General features: G+C 46.3%; 1 protein-coding gene across 1 annotated transcript; it reads left to right on the top strand.

The window, feature by feature from the left end:
- The first annotated feature begins 1,046 nt into the window (after positions 1–1,046).
- Positions 1,047–2,021, top strand: LOC137149951 (olfactory receptor 51G2-like). Its single transcript, XM_067543599.1, has one exon. It carries the CDS (start codon positions 1,086–1,088, stop codon positions 2,019–2,021), a length of 936 nt encoding a protein of 311 aa, XP_067399700.1. The 5' UTR covers positions 1,047–1,085.
- The last annotated feature ends 10,583 nt before the right edge of the window (positions 2,022–12,604 follow it).

Here is a 12,604-nt window from a genome sequence, read left to right as displayed (position 1 = left end):
GCTCTTTGGATCCAATCAAGACTGGCCAGGCAAAGCACTTCAGCTTCTCCTGCAGGGATTCTTGAGGTTCAGAGTGTATCACCGGGAGTGTTTGCTAAGTGAATGTTAAGAGAGCCCAGTTCTGATCGAATTTACACTTATAAAGATGGAGTGACGCTGTTGCAGTCAACATTTTTGAAGTCAGAACCTGGCCTAAGAATGTATCCCATGTCCTGCAAAGAGGCAGTGGTGTAATTTGGGCTCTTGGGAGTGGAGAAAATTATAAAAAATGAGGCAATGAAACACATTTATTAACAACATCAAAGCAGGAGAGATAAATACAATGACCATTTTCACCACATGCTTCCCATGTGTATAAGCATGATACAATGGGAGACATTCAGAAGTGGAGGGCCAGAGCAGGTGTTTGAGGGAAGGTCACAATTGTAAAATCACACAGTGAGCAAGCAGGCTGTGGAACTCACAGCCACAAGATACCAATGGGACCAAGAGTTTAGTAGAATACAAAGGGGGACTGGTTATTTATATGGGGAACCAGAAAATCTAATTACAGTAGTGGGGACTTTTTTAAAAAAGGTTTGGGAGGGCTGTAAAGCTTCCTGGTTTACATTATAAAGTATGTCTAACCAGTGGGTGTCAGGAGGAAACTTTCCCTGTGGGCATGTTATCTCACAGCAGTTTATTGCAGGGTTTCCTCTACCTTTCCCTAAAGCATCTGTTACTGGCCACTGAATACTGGGTTACATGGTCTACACGTCTGATGAAGTCTGGCAGTGCCTATCTTCCGAACGGTGGTATACATCTGAATGTAAGAACGGCCATACTGGGTCAGACCAATGGTTTATCTAACCCAGTATCTTGTTCCAAGAGTGGCCAATGACAGGTGCTTCAGAGAGAATGAATAGAACAGGTAATTGTCAAGTGTAAATCCAAGACTATGTTTTTGTTGATCTTCCTTGAACTCCTAGAAGTCTCTAGACTTGCACTGAGAGCAGAATGATTTCTCGCTTGATATCATCTAGTCTCCTGTTATTTTCCCTTTCAGGAAATAAAGTTCAAAACTCCTCGGACCTGCCCAGTGCATCATGTCAGCTGTCAATGACACCAAATTCCAACCTGCAGTGTTCCTTCTCACCGGAATACCTGGGCAGGAAGACATCCATGTCTGGATTTCTATCCCTTTCTGTTTAATGTACGTTACCTCGATATTAGGAAATTCAGTTATTCTGTTCATTATAAAAACAGATCCAACCCTCCATGAGCCAATGTACATTTTCCTTTCCATGTTGGCCGTCACAGACCTTGGCTTATTAATATCCACCATGCCAACAATACTGGGCATATTCTGGTTCAACTCTAGGGAGATCAGCCATGATGCCTGTTTTGCCCAGCTGTTCTTCATCCAATCGCTTACGTTAACTGAATCCTCCCTGCTCTCGTCCATGGCCTTTGACCGCTATGTTGCGATCTGTAACCCGCTGAGATATGCTTCCATCTTAACCCTACCAAGAATAACCAAGATGGGACTGGTGTCTCTGTTAAGAGGGGTGGTCGTAATATTCCCACTCCCCATTCTCCTGAAACAGTACAAATACTGTCAAGTCAACATCCTCTCCCATTCCTACTGCCTCCACCAGGAGGTCATGACGATGGCTTGTTCTAATATCAGAGTCAACATCATCTATGGCTTCTTTATAATAGTCTCTTCAGTGGGGTTGGACTTGCTGCTCATACTCCTATCTTATGTGATGATCCTCAAGACAGTGCTGAGCATCGCGTCCCACGCGGAGCGCCTCAAGGCCCTGAACACCTGTGTCTCCCACGTCTGTGTCGTCCTGGTTTCCTACATGCCAGGGATTGGCTTGTCCGTGATATACAGATTCGTGAAGAGCTCTTCTCCCTTGCTTCAGAATATCCTGGGCAACGTCTATTTGCTGATCCCGCCTCTGGTGAACCCAATTGTGTACAGCATGAAAACCAAACCCATTCGTGCGAGGATAATCAGGGTGTTCATCAAGTGAATCAAAACTCTGTAAATGGTTTCGTGCTATTCTGCTCTCCACATCACAGGGGCAGCTCTGGGGTAGCAGAGATTCCTTCCAGTCCAGCTGGAAGTAAAGCACAGTGCCCTGTGAGTTGGGCACTACTCTGCACCTCAAGGTCCAAGGTCACACAGGGAGTCTCTAACAGACCTTGGAATTAATTTTGGGTTGCCTAAGTCCTGGTCCCCAGCCTTACACACAAGACACTCCTTCCTTTTCCCAGCCACAGGACAGGAGCAGAAGCTTACGTCCTGGAAGGCAAAGAGATCAAAACTCTTCTATCTTTTGTGCTCCTGTTGTTCACAGCTGTGCGTGTTCCTGTCACACATAAAAAGAGTCAAGTTAGTTTCTTCAATTCTCCTAATCTCCTAAGCAACAGCAGCTGGTGGCCGGGATTTGCATGAGTTAATTATTCATAGTTTAAATAAAATACGAAAAAACCAAGTTCACTCAATTGTCCTGGGTTCTGGGTTTACAGCAGAATTTATTATTATTTTACAGTCCTTGCCACGGCTGGGCGTATGCCTGGGAATGTGAAGCACACAAAGCAGAACATGATCCCTGGGTACTTACAGGCTAAAATGGGCTCTTGGATCTTTTATCTGGTGCATTTAGGAGCTCCAAGGCTCTGCAGTGGGATGGAAGTGAGCAGTTTGCTATACAGGGTCCTTCACCAGGCCTTAATAATAAAACCGAGCTCTTATATGGCACTTGTCATTATGAGATTTATAAATTAAACAGTAATATGTGAGCACAGGACTAGATGGGATTCACTCAAGAGTTCTGAATGAACACAAACATGAAATTGCAGCACTACTTACTGTTGAATATAACATGTCATTTAAATCAGCTTTTGTACCATATCACTGGGGGATAGCTAATGTAAGGCCAATATTTCAAGGAGGCTCCAGAGGCTTTCCTGGTAAATATAGGTGTCACCACTCAAAAAAGAGATCTTGGAATCACTGTAGCTAGTTCTTTGAAAACTTTCACTCAATGTGCAGCGGTAGTGCAAAAAGATAACAGAATGTTGGGAATCATTAGGATATGGACAGATACTAAGAGAGACAATATTATAAGGCCACTATATAAACAGATGGTTCACCCACATAGTGAATTCTGCGTACAGTTATGGGTGTCCCATCTCAAAAAAGAAAAATTTATTTGGAAAAGATACAGAGAAGGGTGACAAAAAAGATAAGGGATATGGAAGAGTTTCTATATGAGGGGAAATTAATAGGACTAGGATTTCCAGCTTGAAAAAGAGATGACTAAAAGAGGGAGCTGATGGGCAGGATCCCCTGGGAGGTTAATATGAGGGGGAAAGGAGATGAAGAGAGCTGGCTGTATTTTAAAGAAAACTTATTGATGGCGCAGGAACAAACCATCCCAATGTGCAGAAAGAATAGCATAAATGGTAGGCACCCAGCTTGGCTTAACAAAGAAGTCTTTGGTGAGCTTAAATACAAAAAAGAAGCTTACAAGAAGTGGAAGCTTGGTCGGATGACTAGGGAGGATTATAAAAATACTGCTCAAACGTGCAGGAATGAAATCAGAAAGGCCAAAGCACAATTGGAGTTGCAGCTAGCAAGACACATGAAGGAGAACAAGAAGGGTTTCTAAAGATATGTTACCAACAAGAAGAAGATTAGGGAAAGTATGGGCCCCTTACAGAATGGGGGAAGCAACCTAGTGTCAGAGGATATGGAGAAAGCTGAGGTACTCAATGCCTTTTTTGCCTCTGTCTTCATAGACAAGGTCTGCTCCCAGACTACTGAACTGGGCAGCACAGAACGGGGAGGAGGTGAACGTCCATCAGTGCTGAAAGAACAGGTTCAGGACTATTAAGAAAGATTGAAAATACACAAGTCCATAGGGCCAGATCCAATGCATCTGAGGGTGCTGACGGAATTGGCTGATGGCATTTCAGTGTCATTGGCTATTATCTTTGAATTTTTTTGGCAACTGGGGGAGGTCCCTGATGTTTGGAAAAAGGCAAATATAGTGCCCATAATCAAGAAAGGGAAAAAAGAGGATCCAGGGAACTACAGACCGGTCAGCCTCACCTCAATCCTTGGAAAAATCATGGAGCAGCTCCTCAAGGAATCCATTTTAAGGCACTTGGAAGAGAGGAAGGTAATCAGGAGCAGTCAACATGGATTCATCAAGGGAAAGTCATGCCTGACCAACCTGATTGCCTTCTATGAAGAGGTGACTGGCTCTGTGGATGTGGGGAAAGCAGAGGACGTGATATACCTTGACTTTAGCAAAGCTTTTGATACAGTCTCCCATGGTATACTTATCAGCAAGTTAAAGAAGTATGGGTTGGATTACTGGACTATAAAATGGATAGAGAGCTGGCTAGATCATCGGGCTCAACGAGTAGTGATCAATGGCTCCATGTCTACCTGGAAGCCGGTAATAAGCAGAGTGCCCCCAGGGTCAGTCCTGAGGCCAGTTTTGTTCAACATCTTCATTAATGATCTGGAGGATGGGGTAGATTGCACCCTCAGCAAGTTTGCAGATGACACTAAGTTAGGGAGAGTGGTAGATATCCTGGAACGTAGGGGTAGGATAAAGAGGAACCTAGACAAATTGGAGGATTGGGCCAAAAAGAAATCTGAAGAGGTTCAACAAGGACAAGTGCAGAGTCCTGCACTCAGGATGGAAGAATCCAATGCACAGCTACAAACTGGGGACCGACGGGCTAGGCAGCAGTTATGCAGAAAAGGACCTGGGGTTACAGTGGATAAGAAGCTGGATATGAGTCAGCAGTGTGCCCTGGTTGCCAAGAAGGCTTATAACATACTGGGCTGCTTTAGTAGAAGCATTGCAAGCAGATCGAGGGAATTGATTATTCTCCTCCATTCAGCATTGGTAAAGCTGCATTTGGAGTATTGAATCTGTTTTTGGGTCCCCCACTACAAAAAGGATGTGGACAAGTTGGGGAGAGTCCAGCGGAGGGCAACAAAAATGATGAGGGGGCTGGAGCACACGACTTATGAGCAGAGGCTGAGGGAACTAGGCTTGTTTAGTCTGCAAAAGAGAAGAGTGAGGGGGGATTCGACAGCATACTTTAACTACCATTGGTCCTGGTATGTCCGTTCTTATATTCTTATGTATACCGCCATTCAGAAGATAGGCACTGCCTGACTTCATCAGACCTGTAGTCCATCTAGCCCAGTATTCAGTGTCCAGTAACAGATGCTTTAGAGAAAGGTAGAGGAAGCCCTGCAATAGACAGCTGTGAGATAACCTGCCCACAGGGAAAGTTTCCTCCTGACACCCACTGGTTAGACATACTTTATAATGTAAATCAGGAAGCTTTACAGCCCTCCCAAACCTTTTCTAAAAAAGTCCCCACTACTGTAATTGGATTTTCTGGTTTCCCATATAAATAACCAGTCCCTCTTTGTGTCCTATGTGAGATAGCGAAGCCAGAGGGCAGCAGGAGAGTGGTGGATGGGAGATATGTGAGTCCCAGAATGCTCAGGGCCTTGTTTCCTACAGCCTAACTGAGCCATTAGGGGGCAATTAGGAGCAGCTGAGGCTGATTAAGGACTAGCCAGGTGCTCCATAAAAGCCCTCTGCTCCAAACAGTCAGTGCATGAGCTGGAGGAAGTAGGAGTGCCGTGCAGACCAGACCAGACCAGACCAGACCAGACCAGAGTAGAGTAGAGTAGAGTGAAGCTGTGTAGAGGACTGGAGAGCAGAGTCTTGTCGTGGAGCGGCCAGGAAGAAGGTACCGGCTCAAGAGGCCAGAAGGACTGAAGGAGGGGGAAAAGTAGCCCAGGGGAAGAGCGTGCAGTCTGGAATACAGTACCAGCAGCACATAGCTGCTCCTCATAGGGCCCCTGGGCTGGGACCCGGAGGAGCGGGTGGGCCCGGGTCCCTACCTCCTCCCCTGTGAAGACTGCGTGATGGACAGCTTCCCGGCCCACTACAAGCCGGAGAGCGTGAGACCCACTAGGGGGAAGCCGGCCATCAACCACACCTACTTATCTCTTGTTCCCATTCATACCTTGTGGTTTTGAGTTCCACAGCCTGCTTGAGCACTGTGTGTGATTTTACAGTTGTGACCTTGCGAGCACATGATGAATAGGGTCACACCATCTCTGGCCCTCCACTTCTGAATGTGGCCCATTTTATCATGTTTATACACATGGGAAGCACGTGGTGAAAATGGTCATTGTATTTATCTCTCCTGCTTTGATGTTTTTTATAAATGTGTTTCATTGCTTCATTTTTTTAATAATTTTCTCCACTCCCAAGAGCCCAAATTACACCACTGCCTCTTTGCAGGACATGGGATAAATTCTTAGGCCAGATTCTGAGTTCAGGAACATTGACTGCAACAGCGTCACTCCATCTTTATAAGTGTAAATTCGATCAGAACTGGGCTCTATTAACTTTCACTTAGCAAACGCTCCCGGTAATACAAACGGTCCCGGTAATACACTCTGAACCTCAAGAATTCCTGCAGGAGAAGCTGAAGAGCTTTGCCTGGCCAGTGTTGTTTGAATCCAAAGAGATTGATTATCCTAAAGGCTTCTTTTTATCCTCACAGGGCCCCATCCTTTCCCCAGACAAAGTTTGCGTAGACATTTCGCAAGTTATAAGCTAATACAGACAGTTATTTCAGCTGGGTGGGAAAGGGATTGGTGTCCCAAATGGTGAATAGTGAAAACAATACTTTTGCACTTATATCTAGATGAGTTGCAAGTTACATCAGCCATGCTCATATAATAGGTGATGGGTGTAAATTATATACAACCACTATTATAATCTGTTTTCCTTCACCTCATACGCTTCACTGAAACACAGACAGCAGTTCTGTTGTCTCATGACTTTTTGGAAAGTCTTACAGAAGTGTAGCAGAGTTATTGTGTGCACGATTCTTAATGTAAGTGCTAGAAACAGCTTCTGGTCAGTTACTAGGAGACAGTATCATACAACTGCTCACTGAACAAAGAGTTAATAGCACAAACCCATTGCAAACAGGATTTGGAATATCTCTGAACTACTTTCTAATGCAAAAGTCATTAAATAGTAAAGTTACCCCTGCTACTTCCTGTAGAGATTCCAACAACTCTGCGGCTGGCTTTCCATAGACATGCTTTTGATAGAAATGGATGGAATGAAAGTTTGGTTTGTAATAATTGTATTACAATGAAAAGATTTGGCATAACATTTATACATCTATTTTCTAGCACACACATGTAAATCCATTCTTTCCCGTCTGATCTTTTTTCAGAGATGATTTCTCAGGTTTGAGGGGGACCAAAAATGTAGCATGTGTTATCCGGATTTCTTGAGAACTTGAAAAGATTGCAGCATCTGGGCCCTCATTCCCTCTCCTGCCAGCAAACGAAAGTCTGGGGAATCCTTTGCAGCTGATTGCTTTTCTATCCTGGGGTTAGTAGCTGACAGGTTCTCCTCAGGTTCTGTGATGTCAGTCTGCAGCCTTTATCCGGAGTGATCCAGGAACTGGGGTCAGCCTATACAATATTAATTGCCGGGGCTCTCACTCTCTAGTACAAAGGTTTTCAAACTTTTCTCATCTGTGGACACCTAATACATTTTAAATGCAGCTAAGACTACCTTTGGAAAACTTACACAATGTCTGCAGACCCCCACGGGTACATGGACCACTGGTTGAAAACCACTGCTCTAGTACAGAGTAACCCCAGCACTTCTTATTTAGCGAAAATGAGGGTTTCAAGGTGAAATGTATGAATATTCATGGAATCAAACTGTATTTCACACATGAAAGTTGGATCTCCTGGGCAAGCCCAGTTGACCTACTGTGTGCTGGAGTCCAGGGCCCAGTCTGAGGGTGGGAGAATTGCGGGACTCCACCACAGGAGAAGAAAAGGGATGAGGCTGACATCTGGCACTCTGAAATCAGAGAGGGGACATAGCTGCAGTTAGCCCTATAACTGTGAGAGGAGTTTGTAGGTTAGAAGTGTTGGAGCCCTCATCCAGTCAGGAAACAGAACTATTCCGTGTGCCTTATCTGACCTTTTACCACAAAGCAACACAGCTCTGCATTCCTGAGTTCACAATCAAGCCAGAGAATAAAAGATTTGAAAATGGATTTGCTGATTAAATTTCCAGATGGAAATATACCTGAGGTGATTTGGGAATTATTCATTGATATTTCATGGGTCTTTTCCAGCCCAGAGCATACTGCACCTCTAAAAATGGGACCAATTGAGAGAAATCATGACTTGGGGCATCAGGGTTTTAACACTTCGAGCTCGCTTTGAAACTGGGATTTCTGTATATTTGGAATGATCCCCCATGGACCACGGGCACATGGAGTGGAGGGTTACCCAGCTACCTAGTGATGCCTGTTCTCCAGCCCCTGTCACTGAGTCACACCCACAGCCCAGCAGAGTCAGCTGCCGCTGCACAGAACATCTGCCCATCTCAACAGGTGGCAGCCTTTGCCCTTCCCTCAGATTGTTACAACTGGGGACGTCCCCCCGACCACCGAACTTTGTTGGAAATTCGAATCCAGGGTCTCTCAGGTCTGTCTCCATCGCTTGACTGGATCTCATTGTTACTGGAGCAGGTGAGGGATCAGGGTCAGACACAGGGTCTACCCAGCAACACACTACAGATCCTATTGCTTTCTTACAGCACGTCCTGCTTCCCACTCTGAATGCAGAGCTGTGGGAGGAACTGAGAACCCCTCGTAAAAGAATATTGTGCTATTGAAAGTCCTCATCGCCAAGGGGTGTTGGAAAGACGTCAGTTTTTCCACCTAAGGGCCCAAATCATCCTTAGAGGACACACAGAGCTGAAATCTCTCTAAGGTACTTAACTATGGCCTCAATTATCGTAGCATACAAGTTCCTCACAACTTGTAACCTATTTACAACACAACACCCTGTGTGGTGGCAAAATGCTATTTACACCACGGTGAAGATTCAAAAATTCACAGACCCAAGGCCAGAAGTCAACTTTGTGACCCTCTAGTCTGACAGCCTGTATGGCACCGGCCAGAGAATTTCCCCAAAATAATGTGTCGAGCAGAGCTTTTTGAAAAACATCCAGTCTTGATTTAAAAATTGTCAGTGATGGAGAATCTACTATGAGCTAGTGAGGAGGGCTTTAAACTAGGTTCGATGGGGGACGGGGACCTGAGCCCAGAGGTAAGTGGGGGAGTGGGGCACAAAGAGGAAGCAAAAGGAGGAGGGTGCAACAGGAGAGGCCTCCTGAATTACACTGAGAAAGTGGGGCAATTGGCCAGCTATCTCAAGTGCCTGTACACAAATGCAAGAAGCCTAGGAAACAAGCAGGAGGAATTGGAAGTCCTGGCACACTCAACAACTATGATATGATTGGAAAAATCGAGACTTGGCGAGGTAACTCACACGACTGCAGCACTGTCATGGATGGGTATAAATTGTTCAGGAAGGACAGCCAGGGGCAAAAGGGTGGAGGAGTAGCACTGTATGTAAGAGAGCACTGTGACTGCTCTGAGCTCCAGTATGAAACTGGAGATAAGCCAGTTAAGAATCTCTTGGTTAAGCTTAGAAGCAAGAACAATAAAGGTGATGTCATGGTGGGTGTCTGTTATAGACCACCAGACCAGGAGGACGAGGTAGATGAGGCTTTCTTTATTGAACTAGGGAAAGTTTCCAGTTCACATGACCTGATTCTCATAGGGGACTTCAATCACCCTGACATCGGGTGGAAGAGCAATACAGCAGAGCACAAACAATCCAGGAAGTTTTTGGAAAGTGTTGCAGACAACTTCCTGGTGCAAGTGCTGGAGCAACCACCTAGGGGCCGTGCTTCTCTTGACCTGCTGCTCACAAACAGGGAAGATTTGGTAAGGGAAGTAGAAGTGGGTGGTAACCTGGGCAGCAGTGACCATGAGATGGTCGAGTTCAGGATCCTGATGAAAGAAAGAAAGGAGAACAGCAGGATACGGACCATGGATTTCAGAAAAGCAGACTTTGACTCCCTCAGAGAGCTGATGGGCAGGATCCCCTGGAAGGCTAATATGAGGGAGAAAAGAATCCAAGAGAGCTGTCTGTATTTTAAAGAAACCTTATTGAGGGCACAGGATGGGTAGATTGCACCCTCAGCAAGTTTGCAGATGACACTAAGCTGGGGGAGTGGTAGATACACTGGAGGGCAGGGATATGATACAGAGTGATCGAGACAAATTGGAGGATTGGGTCAAAAGAAATCTGAGGTTCAACAAGGAGAAGTGCAGAGTCCTGCACTTCGGACAGAAGAATCCCATACACAGCTACAGACTGGGGACCGACTGGCTAGGCAGTTCTGCAGAAAAGGACCTGGGGGTTACAGTGGATAAGAAGCAGGATATGAGTCAGCAGTGTGCCCTAGTTGCCAAGAAGGCTAATAGCATATTGGGCTGCATTAGTTGGAGCATTGCCAGCAGATCGAGGGAAGAGATTATTTCCCTCTATTCAGCATTGGTGAGGCCACATTTGAAGTATTGTGTGCAGTTCTGGGCCCCCCACTACAAAAAGGATGTGGACAAGTTGGAGAGAGTCCAGTGGAGGGCAACAAAAATGATGAGGGGGCTGGAGCACACGACTTATGAGGAGAGGCTGAGGGAACTAGGCTTCTTTAGTCTGCAAAAGAGAAGAATTAGGGGGGATGTGATAGCAGCCTTTAACTACCTGAAATGGGGTTCCAGGGAGGATGGAGCTAGGCAGGTAGTGCAGGGCAGGGCCTGGACCCCCACATTCCCTGCCACCCTGCAGGAGCCCTGGGAGGCAGGGCCAGCTGCCTCTTCTCTCAGAAAATGGCAACAGCAGCAGGGGAAGGACGGCTGTCCTCACTCAGCTTCGGGGGGGGAGTAACTGAGGTACCGAGGGGGCCAGCTGGTTTGATACCGATAACTACAATCGATAACTAGAATTGTTTTCATTGCAGGCTTCTGTAAAGGCAGGTGGACAATAGCATCAAACTCCACACATCAACTTCCCACAACAGCAGCTTCAGTGCTTCCACCTTAATCCTGACAGGAGTCCCCGGTCTCAGAGCAGCCCATGTCTGGCTGGCGTTCCTTCTGTGCTCATTGTACCTGTTCTCTGTCCTCAGGAACTGTAGCATTGGTTGTTTCATTAAAGCTGAGGAAAGCCAGCAGGCCAAGTTTGAGTGGCTGGATTTGCGACCCCCTGAGTGAATGGGGTTGCCAGTGGGCGCATGAGGTTGCAACACCGCTCAAATTTGGGCTGGCTGTTCCTCCATCAGGCCAGCAGAGAAGTGCTCCATGATTACAAAACACGAGTGAGAGAGGTTCAGGGTTCGAGCAAGAGCTGGTCTGGAAAATACAGGATTTTATCCAGTGAAAAATGTTGATCAAGAGTAAAATGGATGCACGGTCCCCCCTTTATTCCTCAGGGATAAGGGAAGGGACGTCCCCTACTGAAACAATGTGAGGGAAATTTCCAGGTAGGAGCTGTGTGCAATCTTCCTTCCCAGCCTGCACCCTGGGTTTGTAATGCAGGAAAGGGGGCTGCTGGGGAGAAATACATAACTGTTATTGGTATATTTTACAGCAAGGTTACAGCTGTAAAACACCATCAGTACCACTCAGCTGCCCTTGAAATATTCCTGTGACTCCTCTGAGCCACACGTAGAGCGCTGACAAACAGAATTGCAGGAATAGAGTCTGCGGCTTTGTGCAGTTTGCCATTGGCCATGAAGGGGTTAAAGCTGGCACACACTGAACCAATCAGCTGAGGGTCCCAGGTGGTGAAGTGTCCCCCAAGGATATGGGCAAACATGCTTCATAAGGACAGTTGCACACTGTCTGAGCAGACACTGCCTGCTGCCCGTGCAAGCTCTCTGCTGACTCCTTCTCCGTTCGGGTGCAGATCTCTGCTGGCAGCTGCTCCCCTTCTCGCAGGCACTGGGTACGTTGGAAAGTTTTTCTTTAAATCTTTGAAATGCCAAGGGAAGGGTAAAGGCTGCCAACTGCTGAGATGGACAGATGTTCTGTGCAGCGGCAGCTGACTGTGCTGGGCTGTGGATGTGACGCAGTAACAGGGGCTGGAGAGCAGGCAGCACTGGGTAGCTGGGGGACTTTCTATTCCATGTTTCCGTGGTCTATGGGGAATCATTCCAGGTGCACAGAAACCCCAGATTCAAAGTGAGCTCGGAGTGTGAAAACTTCGATTCACTGAGTCAGGATTTCTCAATGATCCCATTTCCAGAGGTGCCGTGTGCTCTGGCCCAGAGAAGAGCCAAAGCAATATTAGTGAGTAGTTCCCAAACCACCTCAGATCTATTTTCTCCTGGGAATATAATCAGCAAATCCATTTTCAAACATTTTTTTCTCCAGCTTGATTGTGAACGCAGGAATTGAGAGCTGTGTTCCTCTGCGGTAACAGGTCCTATAAAGCAAATGGAATTGTTCTGTTTCCTGATTGGATGAGGGCTCCAGCTGTTCTGCCATGTAAGACCCCTAACAGTTTCAGGCCTACCTGCTTCTCTGCCCCTTTCTCTGGTCTCTGAATGCTAGAAGTCAGCCTTGTCCCTTTCCCTCTCCTGGGATGGAACCCCACCAT

Source organism: Emydura macquarii, unplaced genomic scaffold (genome assembly GCF_026122565.2).
Source record: "Emydura macquarii macquarii isolate MOO-44397 ecotype Brisbane River unplaced genomic scaffold, CSIRO-AGI_Emac_v2 contig_920, whole genome shotgun sequence".
In the NCBI taxonomy this organism is placed as follows: domain Eukaryota; kingdom Metazoa; phylum Chordata; order Testudines; family Chelidae; genus Emydura; species Emydura macquarii.
Note: the sequence above shows the minus strand (reverse complement) of the source record. Positions and strands in the feature narration are given on the sequence as shown.